The sequence below is a fragment of the Misgurnus anguillicaudatus genome, chromosome 6 (assembly GCF_027580225.2).
Source record: "Misgurnus anguillicaudatus chromosome 6, ASM2758022v2, whole genome shotgun sequence".
In the NCBI taxonomy this organism is placed as follows: domain Eukaryota; kingdom Metazoa; phylum Chordata; class Actinopteri; order Cypriniformes; family Cobitidae; genus Misgurnus; species Misgurnus anguillicaudatus.
The window spans coordinates 9362546-9383733 of record NC_073342.2 but is presented as its reverse complement, the minus strand read 5'-3'; the positions used below and the strand labels follow the sequence as shown (position 1 = coordinate 9383733).

At 36.5% G+C, this 21188-nt stretch overlaps 1 protein-coding gene and 1 long non-coding RNA gene across 4 annotated transcripts in view; one reads left to right on the top strand and one right to left on the bottom strand.

Moving 5' to 3' along the window:
* Window positions 1-6809, top strand: part of LOC129432506 (uncharacterized) — a 31281-nt gene extending 24472 nt beyond the window's left edge. For all 3 annotated transcript variants that reach the window (XM_073868478.1, XM_073868476.1, XM_073868477.1), the window contains exons 7-12: window positions 55-191; window positions 291-384; window positions 1028-1360; window positions 1511-1694; window positions 3762-3889; window positions 3993-6809. In XM_073868478.1, the coding sequence (XP_073724579.1) occupies window positions 55-191; window positions 291-384; window positions 1028-1360; window positions 1511-1694; window positions 3762-3889; window positions 3993-4313 (1197 nt within the window). In that variant the 3' untranslated portion in view covers window positions 4314-6809. The remainder of the gene's footprint in view (window positions 1-54; window positions 192-290; window positions 385-1027; window positions 1361-1510; window positions 1695-3761; window positions 3890-3992) is intronic.
* Window positions 6810-16015: 9206 nt separating this feature from the next.
* Window positions 16016-17600, bottom strand: LOC141364168 (uncharacterized). Its single transcript, XR_012369816.1, has 3 exons — window positions 17380-17600; window positions 17026-17264; window positions 16016-16068 (listed from the first exon to the last, which is right to left on the bottom strand). It is a non-coding gene; the product is annotated as an uncharacterized lncRNA (long non-coding RNA).
* Window positions 17601-21188: the final 3588 nt, after the last annotated feature.

Below are 21188 nucleotides of genomic sequence, written 5' to 3'. Positions count from 1 at the left end.
ACACACACACACACACACAAACAATTTACTTCTTGTAAATTTGGTTAATTTCAGCTTATTAAAAAAGTTCTACTAGAGAAACCTGGTGGTGTTGCAATCCTGAAGGAGTACGAGAACACTGGGGGCATATCTGATAGTTCCAGGCGACAAATGGTTAATATGCTTGCAGCACACATGACAGAAACTGAAGGGTATGATATTCTAAAATATGTAATTGTTCTTTTTTTCATCTGTCTTTATTTAAAAATTGTAAAACCACTGCTTTAATAATATGGAACTTTCCATATTAGGAGAATTCCCCAACGAGTGACTAAAGAAAAATATGCCCTTGGCATCATCAGTTTGTTTCCTGCTCTGAAGGATCCACTTTCTAAAAAAGGCTATGTAAGTTGTCGGAAACTTTGTTGACTAATGACTGTGCTAAATGTTGATGATGATTGTTACGTTACGGCAGAGAAAACCACCTGGTAGTTAATTTTCAAAGGTGTTTTTCTGTAGTTATATACATTCAGTCATAAAAATGGTAAAAAGATCTAAAAACGACACAATCTGTGTTATTTCTGTCTTTAACTAGACATGTTTCTCTGCCTAGTTAAGGGCAAAACCTTTTCTTAGAGATGCATCAATCTGACCAGCCAGAGATTGGAATTGGCCAATATTACACATGATTGTCCAGACCGGTAACCAGCCTGTCAGTCTCATGACATTCCGACTTCAAGCCGGTCCTTTTGTTGACAGTTACGCAAGCAATTACGTCACAGCAATGGAAGCAGCTCCTGGCCTGTTATCCAACAGCTGCATTCATTTAATTCTGTACCCGGAAATGTGATCCATTTTACATAAAGATAGCGACCCAAATCGCCCGTGCTTATATTAATTCCTGCCCCGCATCTGCAAATTATGTTACTTGTTTTTTTACCAGACTTGTTACTCCAGTGTTTAAAATGGCCATGCCCATTCTAGAACCACAGCTCATTAACTTGTGTAACATGTAGAATTCTGTGTGGTGTTTTTTTTTTTACATTAGGAGCACTTTTATGATGCCCAGGGTGGATCCGGCTTCTTGGCTTGGCGGCTGAAGACAATACAACGGAAGACTAAGCTTTTCCCTATGCCGTGTAGTACTACAGTGGAAACAGGAGGTGGTCCAACTCTCGTTAGAAATATAAATGAAGAACACCAACTCCAAGATGGACCATGCAAAGAGGCTCTTTCTTTGATGACCCACACCAATGATCAGGAGACTATATTCCAGAAGATGCGAGAGACCTTTGAATATAGACAGAAGCTTGTACACGATCCGGAAAGTTCAGCAACAGTCTTGTCTGTGTTCCCAAGACTGTTGGACACAAAAGGATTGGTAAGTGTGGAGTTACTGACCACATTGCTGACTTTGAGGTGAGGTAAAGTTCAGAAGAATATTGACCTCAGGGTGATGACAACTTTTATTTTCAGTGAACTATCCCTTAAATCATGTTTAGGTCTTTTCTTGTATCATTCAATGTTTTAGATTCTTCAAGATTTCAGCCTTCTCTTTGGACCTGAAATATCTGCTAAACTTCTGGAAAGGTGGCCGTCATTTAAACCAAAGTTGATAAAGGAGGCATCTGCACTTGTGACAACTGCTTATCTGGAACAGCTTTTGAAGTCTGCCAAAGAGGAGCAAGTGGGATCATCTGAAGAAAGCTTGGAAGGTTAGATTTGTTGCTGTCTAACAATTATAAATTGATTATTTGGCATGCAGGTTAATTGCAATTGGATATTGATTTAGTAAAAGGTAGGGCTGCAGATTTTTTATTTTTTTTTGTAATCGGTTAATCGGATAAAAAAATTTGTGTGTGTTTTTAAACAACCAAAACAAACAGTGCATAACCAAAACGTGGCTGTAAAATGATCAAGCATTTGGCTTTTATTTCTAAAAAAAAAGAGGTATTGACATTTGGCTCCAAAAACTAAGCATATTTAGGGCTGGGCACCGAACGTCGATACTTTTGTGGTGCGCTTGAAGGTGCGTGTATAAATTAGTCGTGTTTCCTCCAGATGCTGCAACCTTTGCCAGGCAAAGTTTGCAGATTGCCTCATTGACGTTTTCAGGTTCCATTTTTGCATTGGGTTTGAACCCAAAATATCGCCAAACAGGCGCTTTTGCATTGCGTTTTGCAACCAAATCTTCCGCCATTCTCTTGTTTTTATGTAAGTTCGACTCGTTCTCCACACGTGATAAATGAAATTTGACTCCTGATGCTGATCTGTGACGTGACCGTCTTTTGGCACGTGGTTTAGTTTTAATTATATTGTATGCGCTCTTCCGAACTAAATTATTTATAATTATTATTTGTATTTAAATGAAATAAATACTGAAGAAATAATATTAATACAAAAAAAAATGGTTTAGACGATGGGGACGGTGTAACGGTGGCAAAGTGATGTCACCGGTGATGTGGCTTAAAACCGGTAACACCGTCGTCACCGTCTATCGCGGCAAGCCTAGGTGATATTCATGTTTTCTTTTTATATAGTGAGTTATTTAGCTGTTTCGCCTTCATCTTAAATGCCATGCAAACTACAGCAACCTATTATGCCACAGGAGACTTTAATATGGAATTAATGGAAAAAAAAATCCCCTTCAAATGCTATTGGTCTCGCCTACGCCTACATTAAGTTTTAGTTTAAGAAATATGACTTGGCCTGAAAAAAATTTCAGTCAGAAGAATTTTTTTCACTTTAATCCATGCCTATATGCATCAATGTGCACGTGCGCATGCGCCCCCCACACGCACACACAAAATCAATCTATAACAACCGCGGTGAATTTGTGCATTACTACCGCCATGGTAAAAAACTGCCACCGTCACAGCCCTAATCATATCTAGCCAAACCGCATAACGACATCGCTACAAATACAGTATGGGATTAAAATCAGTGAACATCAATAGGCTTAGGCTACGTTACCTTGTTTCAGCAATGCTTGGTGAAACAGCAGTGGATATTGAATGTAATGTAATAAGAATGTAATGATCCCAACTTTAGACATTCTCTTCCATTTATGGACATCTCCGCCATCGCGCCAACTAAATTCAAAATGTATCGCATGCTATGGTCTGTGTGAATCAGATCTCTGCGCGTGTAAATTCGGACATAGGAATTTAACGAGGCTTCGGGGCAGTGACTGGTTGCCTCCCTGCCTCATGAGGAAATGACTTCAGAGGCATGAAGGCAGCTCAGAGAAAGACTTTCGGTAACACTTCAAAGGCAGCGTGTTCGAAATATAAACAGAGCGCGCCTCTCTAATAACTAATCAGATATTTGAAAACTACAATACTAATTTCTCGCTAGAAATGCAGTTAAAGGTGTAAAAAGTGAAAACCTACCTTTATTTACACTAAATTTGTGCTCCAGTCGCTTCCTTTGCCGCCATTTTATTTTTTCGAACTTAACCAGGCTCAACCAATCAAGTTCTTATTGTATGCCAATGCATAGGTATCTCAGGAGACAGGAAGTAAACTTAACATTGAATTCGGACATGTCTTGATGCCTGCCTGCCTCGGAAAGCTGCCTCAGAAGGCAGCAACTTACGAGTTTTCGGACGCAGCCTATGTATTTGGTTCTGACAAAGTTTTTTTTAATCTCAAAACTGAGTTTTACTTTGAGTCGAATGACAGTTTACTCTCTCTCTGTCTCTCTATCTCTCTATCTATCTATCTATCTATCTATCTATCTATCTATCTATCTATCTATCTATCTATCTATCTATCTTGCAGGATGGGACAGTGATATGTCTACTTTACTCCTGCTCCTGCATATCCTGTCACCTCAGCCAGCTGGAAGAAAAAAGACAAATAAGATAAGTGCTCGTCAAGCTGTGGACCACCTTATAGATTTTCACAAGGTATGTTATGATTCCATGAATCTGTGCATAATCTAAAGTAAATCTAAATATACTCTTTTGAACAAGTACTATGTTACATTCCCTTCTTCTGTGCTTCTATCAGTCATGCCGGAGTCTTGAAGAGCATTTGGAAACTGATGAACGTCAACAGCCTTACCTTCTTGCTTCAGGGACCAGCAGACGAGCCATTGACAACTTCTATATAGTCATGGATAAAAAACTCATCTCATGCCAAGGAAGAACATCGCTTGCAGCGTTTGATGAGCTTTTCAAGGTCCACTTTGTTCTTAGCTTAAATTATGATGAAGCACTTCGCAGCATGTATACTTTCATCCAGACTACTGTCTATGGTATTGATGTGGGAACCACCAAAGAGACTCCAAAAGTGAAGGAACTGCGAGCCAAGTTGTTGAATGATGTTTAGGTGTTATGTTTGTAGGACATCACATCATTCAGGTGGTCTGTTGATTCGGCATCTCAAACTTTCACATGGTTTATGTCCTGGCAAAAAGTTCAAATTGTTATGTGCACAGGATGGTTGTTCTTTGGAATTTAAAAGTTACTGTGGTTTCAGAAGACATCTTAAACTTTTTCACACTGACACTAGTGACACTGAACTTCCGAATTGCTCGGATTTGCCAACAACTTCAAATGCCATCGCATCTGTTGGTATGCCGGCTCTGCCTATTGATGAACCTTGTGATTCCTCTTCTGCAGTGGGGAACTCACACCAAGACATTGCTGACCGTACTGATGATTCAGTGTCAACAGAAATGTGTGCTTCTATTATTGCCAAGTTGCAGGGCAGTGGTGTTTCAAACAACGTAATTTTGTCTGTTGTAGAAAGTATGGAAGAGTGTTTGGATGATGTTCATTCATCTATTAGAAGCCAAATTTTTAATGTAGTGCCAGAGTGCAACCCAAGTAGATTGGCAATAGAAAATGTTTTTATGAATTTAAAGAATCCCTTTTCTGATCTAAACAGTGATAGCAAATGGAAAAAATATTTTTGTGCAAAGTGGGGAGTTGTACAACCACTGGAGGTGCATTTAGGAGTAAGATATGATTACAGGAGGAATAGAAGATCTGGAATTTATGAACAGGTCCCAGTCAATAACACCTTTATCTACATACCATTGTTTAAGACCTTGGAGTTTATATTCAAGAATGAGATTGTTTGCAGCCATATTCAGTCATCTAGATTTAGTGATGTATATAGTGACTTCTGTGATGGTTCTTACTTCACAAATAATCAAATGTTCTCATCTTTTAAAAATGCTCTGCAGATTCAGGTTTATACTGATGAATTTGAAACAGCTAATCCTTTAGGATCTAAGCATGGTGTACACAAGCTTGGATGTTTGTATTTCACACTTAGAAATCTTCCACCTCATCTTAATTCTTCTCTCATGAACATTCATCTCATTTCTCTGTTTCATTCACAAGATGCCAGAAAGTATGGCTTAGATGAAATACTGCGTCCTTTTGTTGAAGACTTGAAGAAACTTGAAACATGTGGGATGAAAGTGTCATTTTTAGAAGAACCTCTTTATGGAACAGTGTCACAGATTACCGGTGACAATTTAGGTTTAAATGGTATTCTTGGCTATGTAGAGTCTTTTAGTGCCCACTACTTTTGCAGACTGTGTGTTACAGACAAGGCCACTGCTCAAACAGTATTCAATGAACAAGACCCAAGAGTTGTTTTGCGGACTAAGGAACTAAATGATCAGCATTACAGAAATCTTGCAGTTTCTGGTGAAAGTTCATGCTATGGTATCAAACGCAACAGCATTTTCAATGAGTTAAATTATTTCAATGTTGCAGATAATGTGGTTGTAGATATAATGCATGATATCCTTGAAGGTGTAGCACAATATGAAGTCAAGTTACTGTTGGACTATTTAGCAAAGGAAAAATTCATTTCCAGTGAAAGCATCCTTTTGAGAATTTATGGATACAGCTACGGCTATTTAGATCGCAAGAACAGACCAACGAAGGTTAACATGCAGGGCAATGGACTTGGGCTCAATGCCAGCCAAATGATGTGTCTTTTGAAAAACATCACACTTATATTTGGAGATGTTGTGTCAGAGGAAGACAGCCACTGGAATGTGCTTTTGCTGCTTCTTGATATTGTAAAAATCATTTTCTCTCCTAGCATCACTGAGGGTATGGTTGTCTACTTGAGGTGTCTGATAGCAGAACATCACAAATTATTTAAAGAACTGTATCCAACTCATAATTTAATACCAAAACATCACTTAATGATCCATTATCCAGGTGTGATTCAGAAGATTGGTCCTTTGGTTCATGTTTGGACTATGAGATATGAAGCAAAGCATAAATTTTTCAAATCCAGCATTAAGAACTTTAAGAACTTGACAAAGTCTTTAGCACTGAAGCATCAGTTGGCTGTAGCGTACCACTGGGAGTCACTTAATGTAAAAGGTATTGAGTCAGGGCCAGTAAAGAGTAAGAGATTAAGTGATTTTGATTATGATGAATTGGTCTGTGAACATTTTCAGCTTGACAGGTCTGAAGCTATACATTGCACTGGATGGGTAAAGTGTGATGGGATTGAGTTTCATTGAGGATCAGTTGTTTGTGTTGATGTCGTGGATGAAATGCCACTGTTCAGTAAAATTGTTGCAATTCTCCTGAGAAAGGAAGAAATACATTTTGTTTTGATGGAAATGGAAGCAGTGTATGTTGAGCACCTGCATGCATTTCAGGTTAAAGAACTTGATTGTTTTTGCATTGTAAAGCAAAATGATTTGCAGCACCCAAAACCATTTGATCTTCAGATGTCATATGACTCTGATTCATATTTATATATTGTAACTGATTGTTGCATTTTGTAGTGCACTGAAAGTGGGGGTGCTTTGCTGTTTAATTAAAATATGAAATTGTTGTGGAATGCATATTTGTTTTATTGTATGAATTTTAACATGCTTTAAAGATATGTAGTAATGTAAACCAATACAAACAAACACATAAGCTATCATCAAGTATTCTTTGAAAACATATTTCTGATAGTGTAAGGTTGACATCATATTTTTTGTCTTTAGTGTTTTACAGCTGGTCATTTTGTTCTGCGTTAACTAAAAACCATTTATCACTGCATATGTGTAAAATCAACAATGATGTAGTGTTAAAAATAACACTCCTGAAGTTAATTGATATATTTGATATTAACACCAGTTTGGAGTTTAAATACCCTGTTGCAGTGTTGTTATGTAAATCTAATAGTGTTACATTTGTAACACTCTTATCACTTCATAAGTGTAAAATCAACAATGATGTAGTGTTAAAAATAACACTCCTGAAGTTACTAGATATATTTGATATTAACACCAGTTTGGAGTTTAAATACCCTGTTGCAGTGTTGTTATGTAAATCTAATAGTGTTACATTTGTAACACTCTTATCACTTCATAAGTGTAAAATCAACAATGATGTAGTGTTAAAAATAACACTCCTGAAGTTAATTGATATATTTGATATTAACACCAGTTTGGAGTTGAAATACACTGTTGCAGTGTTGTTATGTAAATCTAATAGTGTTACATTTGTAACACTCTTATCACTTCATAAGTGTAAAATCAACAATGATGTAGTGTTAAAAATAACACTCCTGAAGTTAATTGATATATTTGATATTAACACCAGTTTGGAGTTGAAATACACTGTTGCAGTGTTGTTATGTAAATCTAATAGTGTTACATTTGTAACACTCTTATCACTTCATAAGTGTAAAATCAACAATGATGTAGTGTTAAAAAATAACACTCCTGAAGTTACTTGATATATTTGATATTAACACCAGTTTGGAGTTTAAATACCCTGTTGCAGTGTTGTTATGTAAATCTAATAGTGTTACATTTGTAACACTCTTATCACTTCATAAGTGTAAAATCAACAATGATGTAGTGTTAAAAATAACACTCCTGAAGTTACTTGATATATTTGATATTAACACCATTAAATACCCTGTTGCAGTGTTGTTATGTAAATCTAATAGTGTTACATTTGTAACACTCTTATCACTTCATAAGTGTAAAATCAACAATGATGTAGTGTTAAAAAATAACACTCCTGAAGTTACTTGATATATTTGATATTAACACCAGTTTGGAGTTGAAATACACTGTTGCAGTGTTGTTATGTAAATCTAATAGTGTTACATTTGTAACACTCTTATCACTTCATAAGTGTAAAATCAACAATGATGTAGTGTTAAAAAATAACACTCCTGAAGTTAATTGATATATTTGATATTAACACCAGTTTGGAGTTGAAATACACTGTTGCAGTGTTGTTATGTAAATCTAATAGTGTTACATTTGTAACACTCTTATCACTTCATAAGTGTAAAATCAACAATGATGTAGTGTTAAAAAATAACACTCCTGAAGTTACTAGATATATTTGATATTAACACCAGTTTGGAGTTTAAATACCCTGTTGCAGTGTTGTTATGTAAATCTAATAGTGTTACATTTGTAACACTCTTATCACTTCATAAGTGTAAAATCAACAATGATGTAGTGTTAAAAATAACACTCCTGAAGTTACTTGATATATTTGATATTAACACCAGTTTGGAGTTTAAATACCCTGTTGCAGTGTTGTTATGTAAATCTAATAGTGTTACATTTGTAACACTCTTATCACTTCATAAGTGTAAAATCAACAATGATGTAGTGTTAAAAAATAACACTCCTGAAGTTACTTGATATATTTGATATTAACACCAGTTTGGAGTTGAAATACACTGTTGCAGTGTTGTTATGTAAATCTAATAGTGTTACATTTGTAACACTCTTATCACTTCATAAGTGTAAAATCAACAATGATGTAGTGTTAAAAAATAACACTCCTGAAGTTAATTGATATATTTGATATTAACACCAGTTTGGAGTTGAAATACACTGTTGCAGTGTTGTTATGTAAATCTAATAGTGTTACATTTGTAACACTCTTATCACTTCATAAGTGTAAAATCAACAATGATGTAGTGTTAAAAAATAACACTCCTGAAGTTACTTGATATATTTGATATTAACACCAGTTTGGAGTTTAAATACCCTGTTGCAGTGTTGTTATGTAAATCTAATAGTGTTACATTTGTAACACTCTTATCACTTCATAAGTGTAAAATCAACAATGATGTAGTGTTAAAAAATAACACTCCTGAAGTTACTTGATATATTTGATATTAACACCAGTTTGGAGTTGAAATACACTGTTGCAGTGTTGTTATGTAAATCTAATAGTGTTACATTTGTAACACTCTTATCACTTCATAAGTGTAAAATCAACAATGATGTAGTGTTAAAAAATAACACTCCTGAAGTTAATTGATATATTTGATATTAACACCAGTTTGGAGTTGAAATACACTGTTGCAGTGTTGTTATGTAAATCTAATAGTGTTACATTTGTAACACTCTTATCACTTCATAAGTGTAAAATCAACAATGATGTAGTGTTAAAAAATAACACTCCTGAAGTTACTAGATATATTTGATATTAACACCAGTTTGGAGTTTAAATACCCTGTTGCAGTGTTGTTATGTAAATCTAATAGTGTTACATTTGTAACACTCTTATCACTTCATAAGTGTAAAATCAACAATGATGTAGTGTTAAAAATAACACTCCTGAAGTTACTTGATATATTTGATATTAACACCAGTTTGGAGTTTAAATACCCTGTTGCAGTGTTGTTATGTAAATCTAATAGTGTTACATTTGTAACACTCTTATCACTTCATAAGTGTAAAATCAACAATGATGTAGTGTTAAAAAATAACACTCCTGAAGTTACTTGATATATTTGATATTAACACCAGTTTGGAGTTGAAATACACTGTTGCAGTGTTGTTATGTAAATCTAATAGTGTTACATTTGTAACACTCTTATCACTTCATAAGTGTAAAATCAACAATGATGTAGTGTTAAAAAATAACACTCCTGAAGTTAATTGATATATTTGATATTAACACCAGTTTGGAGTTGAAATACACTGTTGCAGTGTTGTTATGTAAATCTAATAGTGTTACATTTGTAACACTCTTATCACTTCATAAGTGTAAAATCAACAATGATGTAGTGTTAAAAAATAACACTCCTGAAGTTACTTGATATATTTGATATTAACACCAGTTTGGAGTTTAAATACCCTGTTGCAGTGTTGTTATGTAAATCTAATAGTGTTACATTTGTAACACTCTTATCACTTCATAAGTGTAAAATCAACAATGATGTAGTGTTAAAAAATAACACTCCTGAAGTTACTTGATATATTTGATATTAACACCAGTTTGGAGTTGAAATACACTGTTGCAGTGTTGTTATGTAAATCTAATAGTGTTACATTTGTAACACTCTTATCACTTCATAAGTGTAAAATCAACAATGATGTAGTGTTAAAAAATAACACTCCTGAAGTTACTTGATATATTTGATATTAACACCAGTTTGGAGTTGAAATACACTGTTGCAGTGTTGTTATGTAAATCTAATAGTGTTACATTTGTAACACCCTTTTAATGTTGGTAATGCTAACACTTTTGAAAGTGTTAGTTTAACACTTTTGTGGTGGTACCCATATATACACTGCAAAAGTGTTGGATTTAACACTGTTAGTGTTAATCTTCTGGTTTCATATTTGCAGTGTAGGCTAATAGATACTTTAAACAGTATTACACTGAAATCATCTTACTGGCCATATGCTGACATATGAGACATGAAAACACATAAGCCCTCTGAATGGAGAGCAGTCATGCCCATTAGAGTTTTACCAGTGGCTAAACCTGCACACAGAAAATAAAATTGCACAGTTTCATCAAAGTGAAGTGTGTATAAATAATGTAATAAATAACTTTGTTCACATATATGATACATAATCTAGAAAAAGGTCTATTGTTTGGAGTCATGTTTTGGTGATTCACTTAAACATCTGATAACTAGTCCACTCAAAGCTGATATTGTTTCGTACTTAAATGTCAATACAGGCACGTTTAATGTCAATTAAACAATAATGTGTTTAAGCATATTGAATAGAATTAAAACATAAATTCTAACTTTTAGTAAATCTTGTAAATATGTTTATTCATACTGTAGGATCCAGTAGATTACTAGCAATTTAAATGAAATAGCTTTTCAATCTCTTAACATTGTCTGTTGTGGTATTTGTTTCACTGACCTTTTTGGGCATGTTTTAATGTTACTTATACACTGTAAAATTAGGATTCTGAATTTAGAATCAGTTTTAGAATCAACGGTTGTGTTGTGCACTAGAACTATTTATTTTGGAGTGAAAATATTGTAGACATAAATTTGTTTTGCATTTCAGTTATTATACTTCACAGTAATATTGTGTTTAATAAGAATTGGAGGAAACTTACAGTTTACTTGCAGTGTACTTTTGATTGATAATTAATTATTTTGTTTTATTTACAGTTTGTCCTGTATATCTACAAAACTGAATTATATTTAGTTATTTTTAGATTGTAACAAAAGTTTAAGATGTTTTAAGATGCATTTCTTGGGAATTCATACTTTTTCATCCAAATTAAAATGTTATTTTACAAATGTTAGCATGCATTTATTGAATGTATTTGACTGTAAAAAAAAATAAATAAGTAAATATCTGTGAAACAGTAGCATTTCCCTCAAATCAGAAAACGTATTGTATTGTTTTGTAATTTAGCATATTTAAATTAGATCATTAACATTGTTGTTTTGTTTTACCACTCATTATATTGTGACTTATGTATATTTGAGTTTAGGTTAGTTTTACATGTTTTCTTAGCCATTTTATCCTTTTGCTATTTTTTGTGTGTATGTCTTTAGGTGTGTTCGACTTCATGCGGCGCTGCGCAGACCGATCGGTGGCTGACTTGAAGCAGTGCATTCCGGTTAGTAATTTTGTCCGACTTAAAGGAATAGTCTACTCATTTTCAATATTAAAATATATTATTACCTTAACTAAGAATTGTTGATACATCCCTCTATCATCTGTGTGCGTGCACGTAAGCGCTGGAGCGCGCTGCGGCGCTTCGATGGCATTTGGCTTGGCCCCATTCATTCAGTGGTGCCATTTAGGGATGGAGTTGGAGGTGACCGGGCACATCAACGTTTTTCCTATTTAGGACGAGTGGTTGTACGAGCAAGTTTGGTGGTACAAAATAAAACGTAGCGCTTTTCTAAGCGGATTTAAAAGAGGAACTATATTTTATGGCGTAATAGCACTTTTGGGAGTACTTCGACTTGCCTGAAAAGTCCGCTCCCCTTCTCACTCTCATAATGGGCGAGGGAGGGTGTTACTGCGCCGAGTCGAAGTACTCCCAAAAGTGCTATTACGCCATATAATGTAGTTCCTCTTTTAAATCCGTTTAGAAAAGCGCTACGTTTTATTTTGTACCACCAAACTTGCTCGTATAACTACTCGTCTTAAATAGGAAAAACGTTGATGTGTTTGGTCACTTCTACCTTTATCTCTAAATGGTACCATTGAATGAATGGGGCTAAGCTAAATGCTATCGAAGCGTCGCAGCGCGCTCCAGCGCTTACATGCACGCACACAGATGATAGAGGGATGTATCAACAATTCTTAGTTAAGGTAATAACATATTTTAATATTGAAAATGAGTAGACTATTCCTTTAAGCTGGCGGTGCAGGCACGTGACTGTGTCATATGGTTTTTAAGTACCGCGAGAGCGATTCGAGATCAGCCGCCTGAGTTAGCCAGCGCAGTTCCCGAAGAGGAGCTGCACGGGCTGTAATGACGACACAGCTGTTTCAAGATTGGTCGGATTCACCACATGACAACAATCACGTGTGTTTCGTGTGTATTTTCACGCCCTCAGTTCCACAAATGCTCACAAATCTGTATTTTTATAACAGTTAAAGCTCTTTTCATGTAGTCGCGATGTTATATTGTGTCATCTTCATCAAAATAAAATGGATAAAAAATGTAGACCCCACTACATTGGTATTTAAATAATATATGCTTATGTTAAACTTTATTCTTGTAAAAACAGATGCTGTAAGCCTCTTCAGTTCCACTCATGCTCATACACGGACATTCAAAACAGTATAATTCACTTTTTACGTAGTTTACATCTTACAAATCATGTTTAATGCGATTAAGCAAGCAAACGGCACGTGATCAGCCATGCCTGACGTAAATGCAGCAAACTACGGGAACCACAGCGCGTCCGACTTCACGTCTCCGTTTTCAGCTCCTCCCTGCCTGCACGCGGCTAATCTCGCCGATCGGTTACATCCAGCCACAGCCGATGTCGAACAGACCTTTTTATTTTGCCTCGTCTACCTGTCGTGAGGGGTCACATGACATGGAACTTTGTATAAAAGGAAGGAGCAGGAGCACATGGTTAGATGATGCTATAGCTAAAACAAGCGGTTGCTGGTGTGTGGAGTTTGTGTATTTGGGCTTACCTTTCCAGTTACGTTTTATGGACTTTAGATATCACTTTCTTGCATTTTATATACACCGTGGAAATCTTTGCACATTTGGACTTTTAACACGCTTGGACTTTCATATTGTTTTAGATTTGTTCTTTGTATTTTCTTCTTTTAACAGTCTTGAGTTTTTAAATGATTGTAACTCAGCCTTTAAGGCTGACCATTACAACTTTATTTTAACATTGATGAATGTTTACAGAAAATAACTAACCAATCAAATGCTGTAGGGAAAACCACAATGAACTTTATATTAAAAATATATAATCTCTGCTTAGTAACTTGTCAATGACTGCCAGTAAATTACTGTGGAAAAAAATCACAGTAGTACCTGGCAGCCATTGACAATAGTAACTTACTGTAGAAAGGAAATCACAGTATTTAACTGGCAGCAATTGACAAGTAACTGCTTTTTCTAAAGTAAGTTACTTGTCAATTGCTGCCAGTTAATTACTGTGAATTTCACAATATGTTTTTTACAGTGTGCAAATGAATTACAATCTCTCGGAAATTAGAGCGAGTGAGCAATAGTAGCGCACGCACGGCAGAGAGGGAGGGGGAGACCTTGCGTGTTTGTGTTAGTGTGAATCATTAAGCGCATGTAAGACATAGAGCATCCTGATTGGCCTGTTCCAGTAAATCAACCAATCAATTGTCAGTGTGGGTGGACTGTTATCTTTTCTCCTGAACCGAATTAATCAGTGTATCTAGAAACAGGAGAGCCTGTGATTAAAAAGACAAGAAAGAGAAGGTTAAGCAATTGTTAAGGTCTAATAGAAAGTAAAACGCGTCAAGGTCTTGTTATGTAACACATGGACAGCCCACAGACATTCTGGTTTATACAAATAAAATGAACAGCAAAAAGGTCCTCAAGTAGTTCTTGGAGAAGAAATGTAAACTAGGTGTAGGAAAGGTTTGTTCTTTATTAATAATTTGTGACATTTCTTGAATTGCGTGCGTGGCCCGGTTTATAGGCTTTCTGAGGGTTTGGCAACAATGCAGCACTCCATACCCTAAGATTAAATCCTGCATGCACCCCTAATCTACAATGTCATTTCCTACTCTTCTTAATTTTTTCCAATGGCATTTTTTGCCTGCTTCATATAACACACAAAGAATGTGACCTGCTGTCATCTTTATTTATGGACACACAGTTTGAGAACTCAAGTAATTCCTATGTAACTGATCACTTTATACTTTATTACACTGTTAAAAAAATTGCCTCCCTATATCAACATTTTCTAGTGACTGGTAACATTGACATTTTTCACTTGGGCCAATATATTTTCTGTGTATTGAATTTTATTAATTGTGGCAATGATCTTTAAATATTAACTCAATGGGAAACAACAGGTTGAGCCAATTGAAAATAAGAAACCATGTTTTTTGTTAAATTAACTTTTTTAAATTGTGGTAGCATTATTTTTTTAATTTTCCCAATCTGAAAATGTATATTGGTAAAATTATATTGGTAAGGAACCATGCTGAAATGTTTATTCCCTGTTGTCCTAATAGAAAAAGAAACACTAAAGACTCAACACTTTGTAACATTTTATTCATTTTTTTTATTTATTTGTAATACCTTAAAAATGTAAATATACAGAAATGGTCTGCATACAATTGCAAAGTAGACATTAGAAAATAATTATTTTTAATAAAAAGTTTTATACAATAACAGTCACAAATATATTAAATATTTTAAAAATATTAATAAAATATTTTGTGAAAATTTAAATAAAATCCAAGTAACTGAGTGTACCTCTCCAAGGGGCGATTTCTTGGACAGGGCTTATCCTAGTTCCAGACTAAAATGCATGTTTAAGCTGTCTTAATTTTAAATCATCTTGCACCGACATATCTTAACAAATATCAGTGCCATTGTTTTGTCTCAAGATGAACACCAATAATGTTTTTTATAAGGCTCGTTTGTAAAAACTACCTAAATGTTTTAATATAACTAGTCCACACGGACATGGGTATATTTATAACAGGAGTTTTCCCTAAAAAAATTGGCACATGAGATCAATGTAACGCAAGAGTGAAGCTTTTGAATGGCTCTCGCGGAACTTTGATGTCATAGATTGACTTGTCTGCGCAGAGCTGCATGCAGTCAAATACATGTGAACAATGCGCCCGTTTCGTGACGTCCTGGCCGAATACAGATGCCCCATACACGCGTAATATATTCTTTAATTTAAAAAAAAAAACATGGCAATAGGCTTTATGCCCACCTGCACTTTCTCTCTAGAAAGGGGCTGGTTCGCAAGCGGCCTTTCATGTCTATGTGTGCATGTGTGTGAGCGCCATACGGCGTCATTCACATATATGTTAAAGGAAGGGTTTCTCCCTCTGTCACGTTGCTCTCTTCTATAATAAACAAAAATAAAGTATCAGTATTTTAAATGGTGATATTGTAGCTCCCCTGCCCATTTTTTCTGTTTTTGTTTATTACAATACAAGTATATTAGACTGAAAATGATCTTACCTGTTTCCTGCTGCAGGCTAAAAAGTTGGTATTTAAGTGTTTAATAACTGTCTTTGTTTGTTTAAATGTTCACATGTAAATGTTTATTGAAATAGATGTTTGAATATACTTTTTAGGGCATTGAATATTACATTATATTAAATGATATTAAATTAACTGGTTGTTTCATACCTTTATGGAATTCTCTCTGATGATAGCTGCATAAAATAAAATACATCTAAGTTTATTAGTTACCATTTAAAGGTAGGGTAACAGATTTGATCCTGAAACATTTTTTGTTATGCTGGTTAAAAGTCTCCTTACATCCTGATAGCAATCACTGTGTTAAGTTGTTTAAATGTATTTGTAGAAATTTATGTCATCTGTGAAAGGCGTAGGACCAAAAAATGTTCAACAAATCATAGATTTCGGTCCGAACGGACGTTTCCATTTTTGTCCCTCATACGTAAGCATAATTTGAATGCCCACCGCGCAGCGAGTCCACGCAGACACCATACGTCATCGGCGCGTTCACGTGCGCTCACCTCCTGCCTGTAAACAGTGAGAACAGCAAACTTTTCTGCTAAATTGACAACCTACACAGGAGGCACAAAACTAAAGGCATCTTTTATAACAACAACAGCAAAAACTGCCTGGATCAGCAAGAGCAAAAATCCAAATGAACATCTGTAACTTTACTGCTTTACCACGAGATGCAAACAGCTGCAGGACGCAAAGAGTGGTTGCACAGTTTATTTTGGTAAGGTAGGTACGCGATATGTTTGTATTGAGATGGATTCAGATATTCTACTTTGATGAAACATTGTGTTGCTTATGAAATTTGTGTTCGTTTACGGATTAGCGTAGTACTACACAACCGAACGTGTGCTTAAACTAATTCTGATGTAGACCAGTTGTTTGGTTATTTTGGCAGTGTTATTCGACTTTGTACTGCAAAGTTGTCTCACTGCTGAATGAGACATGCGATGTGACTGTCTGATCTGTGCGTGTTCATGTGTTTTGGAAGAGGCGTGACTTTGGATGGCGGTTTGACTTGAGGGTGGGATCAGGATTTCATTGCTAGGCGGCTACCGTTAGCATTTTTCAAAATGTGTTACCCTACCTTTAATGAATGATTATGGTAAAATAAGTTTATACAATTGTCATTTGCTTACCCCCAGCAATCTCAATGCAAAATGCAGGCAGTTATTGTTCAAAGGATGGTAGATGCCAGTGTAATCTAGAGCGTTCTGAAGAACCTCAGAGAAGTTGGGAGGGATGGTAATCCTTGGACGATAGATGATAAATGGCTTTCGTGCAACAAAGTTCTTCACACTTTTAGAGCTCACTAAACCTTTCCCACCAGATGATAAGTGACTTGTAGATGTAGCACTAAAGCTTGGATTTGAAGGGACTGTAAAGTAGAAATTAGTCACAGAACTCAAAAATATGTTGTGATGCATGTCAATTAAACAAATGTATTAGATTATTATAACTAAATAAAAATACTGTTGAATTGTTTGTGTTACCTGAAAAGTCAACGACTAATTCACCATTGTATAACCCAACATGATAAAATATGGGAATACAGCAGATAGTTTTTCTCAGAATAAGGTCACCCATTCTGAGTTTTTTAATCGCTTCTTTGATGTTATCATCACTAGGACTTTCACAATTTTTTATGCAAAGAAATTCTTTGTTGGTGCCTTTGTCACGAATATGAATTCATTCCATTTCATCTTTACGTGAAGAATGCTGTGGATCACAAACATATTTGGAGCAAAAGTTTAAAAACTCAAATTTCTTCACTATAGAATATCTTGTATTAAAAACTCAACTTTTAGCTTTACCAGTGTCCCTTACAAACCATTTGGGGATCTATTGGGGCTTTAACTGAATAACATGTTAAAAACTAAAAAGTTAGTTACAAAGCTAATGAATTCCTGTTGTATAATTTCTAATTAGTCTAATAAGGCCAAGATTATTTAAAATGTTTGATATGTTACCATGTGAGGGTTTGCTCCATGATGATTGACAGAACCATTAGTCTGCTCTTTAACACATCTTTGAAACATACCTTTTCAAAGTCTAACTACATTTTTCATAATCTATAAAAATAGTATCATAAATAAACAAAATCGAAAAATCAATTAAACTTACCAATTGGGGGGAATATACTTCACTCTACAAGCCTAAGCTGCAAATGAGTCAGATGTCCACAGATCTTCTTTTGATTTGTTCTGCCCAAACAAGGAAGTTCAAAGGTAAACCACATCCTGTGCTTTTTGGTGATGTTTTGTGTTTACTTGAAAGATGCTGCCAACTCTTATGTTTTTGCCGTGTGACACACGGTTTTGCCTGTTTTCACACGCATTCACGGCACACATCCAATAACTCACAAAAAAAATCTGATCTTGGGCCGAGACTTGTTCGTTCCCTTTCAGACTCCCCGGCGGTACTAGATGGCGCTGATGGCACCAGCTGGCTGCACCCAGAGGTTAGCGACAGAAGAAGAGATACCCCGCCAAAGACAGTGGCTGAATCCCAAACCGCCTACTTCCATACTATATAGTATGTAAAAAGCGCTACTTGGCGTACTATATAGTATGGAAGTAGGCGGTTTGGAATTCAGCCAATGAGAGAAGTCTGATGATGAGAATCTAAGCTGAGACTACCTTTATTTACCTTTACTAATCTTTATTTTGGTGTTAAATAACGACTGTCGTGATTTACAAAAGACGTGCAGTGGATAATTAGCGTTAAAATGGTGTAGTCTAGTTATTTTTGTGACTGACCTTATTGTATATAAATTAGGAGTTTCCCTTTCAGACGCAAAATTTATGGGAGGAGAGTTTTTAAATGATTCACGCAACACGATTTACTAATGTTTGTGCGTGTGATATTACTGGTATTTGCGGCATTATTTAATGCCTAAAAAACATGACTTAAATAATTTTTGCGCCTGAAATGGATGCAGTTGTAGCTGAAAATAGGAGGCTTGGCAGAGACAGTGTAAGGCAGAGGATTGTTTTCGCACGTAACAGTTTATTTGTAATGCCAGAAGAACATATTATTCAAAAATATTGTTTGCCAAGCCATGTTATTTTGTTTTGAGTCACAGGAAGATAAGCCACACAATACCATTTTTTCAAAACTTCTTGTAAACCTTCATGTTTGGTTCTCCGGTTCTTTTTAGTGTACGTTGGCTTCATTAGCTAGGACACCTCAAATTTTCATCTGTTGTGTCCGTCAAAATCACCCTGGTGAAAAAATTGTATGCTAAATATATTTAATTTTGATATACTTCAGTATACTTGCAGTCACACTAATGAGAAGTATACCCAAAGTGTGCTATTGATTAGTTTACTTAAAGAGTGCTATTTTGGAACAACTAATTTTGTACTTAATATATTTTAGTTGTATATTAATTGTAACAAAGTATAACTTTGTGTATTTAGTGTACTTTTGTGTGCTAAAGTGGAACAACTTTAAGTGTACTTAATACAATTTAAGCACATGACTGTGTTTGTGCTAAATTCATGCTTGATAAGTGAATTTAGATTGTGTTTTATTTATGTTAGGAGTATGTATTATGAGTGTCTTGCAAACATACAATCAGTTTACCTTGAATAGACTGTTTGCGTAAATTCTATATCTATATTTTTGGCCAATCCAAAATTTTAAAAACTAACCTGGTGAAAAAATGAATATGCTAAGTATATTACATTTTGTATACTTTTACATACCTGCAGCTTGTCACGGTAGGAAATCTCTTGTTTCCTCCGTGTCGTGTGTGTGTGTGTGTGTGTGTGTATGTGTGTGTGTGTGTGTGTGTTTGTTTGCTCACCTCTCAGCCATGTGCTCATTAGAGCGATTCAGATCACCTGTGTGTTGATTGTCTCGCTCCAGCTGATCATCATTGCATCTCCTCCATATATACTCACTTGACTCTCTGTTCCCTGCCAGATTCTCACTCTTTGTTTGGTTCCCGTGTTGTTCGGTTCATCGTGTCGTTCTGTGGATTACTGTTTGTCGAGTTGGATTGTGTATTGTCGTCGTCTCTGTGTGGATGTTCCTGTGTACAGTCTGGATTGTCACCACTGCTCACCACTCCACCAATGCCGCACTCAAAATACACCGTCACCAACTGACCACCGTAGTCATCGCTACCATTGCCAACAACACCGGACTTTGCTTGCCTTACCATTTAGTCTGTCATTTTCACCTGTGTTTATTAATAAACATTGTGTTTTCACCTGCAATTGCTTCCGCCTCTCACGTATCATTACAGAAGAATCTGGCCAGCATGGAAGCAGCAGGAGACCAACCCGCAGCTACCCTCGAGGGGTTTCTTCAGTGCGCATTGGCTCGGAAGGATCACCAGGACCAATCCATCGATGAAATGCGTAAGGCCATCCATGCAATGGTGGCGAAAGTGTCCGAGCTCTCCCAGCGATCTCAACATCCTCCTCCACCCACTGCGCCACCCACGCCGCCCGCACCATCTTCTCCTCCAGGGGGTAGTTTTCAACCTGAACACCGGTTACCGATTCCCGAAAAGTATTCCGGTGAGCCCAATTACTGCCGTACATTCCTGTCTCATTGTTCTCTGCATTTCGCCCAACAGCCCCGGTCATTCCACCTCGAGGAGACTAAGGTGGCGTTCACCCTCTCACTGCTCCCACTGAAGAGGGTTTTCGATCATTCCGTCGCCAGGAAAGAAGCCGCTAGACTCCTTACCGAGCTCCGACAGGAGGATCGATCTGTCTCGGATTATGCGATTGAGTTCCGGACCCTGGCGGCGGAGTGTAGGTGGAACGAGGAGGCGCAGTGGGATCATTTCCTGCATGGGCTTGCGGATCGGATCTAGCGGGAGATCTTCACGGCGGAGTTACCTGCATCTTTCAACGGGCTGGTGGATCTGGCGATCCGGGTCAATGTGAGGCTGACCATTGCTGCTCGTAGAAAGACCTCGTTCAGCACACAACGCAGACTTGAGCCTTCCAGTCCTCTCCGCGAGGTTCCCATCAGCGTTCTCCCAGATCCAGAGCCCATGCAGGTGGGTCGAGCTCGGCTTTCCCGGGAGGAGAGGAACTGGCGGAGATCCCAAGGACTGTGTTTGTACTGTGGAGAGGCGGGTCATCAGTGCCAGAGGTGTCCGGTAAAAGACCAAGCCCGTTAGTAAGACGGAGGCTACTATCGGGCGGGATCTCTGTTCACAAGACCTCGACTACATCCACTCTCCTCCCAGTGAGACTACGGTGGTCCACCAAATCTCACACTGACCATGCACTTCTGGATTCCGGGGTGGAGGGGAATTTCATTGACAGTTCACTCG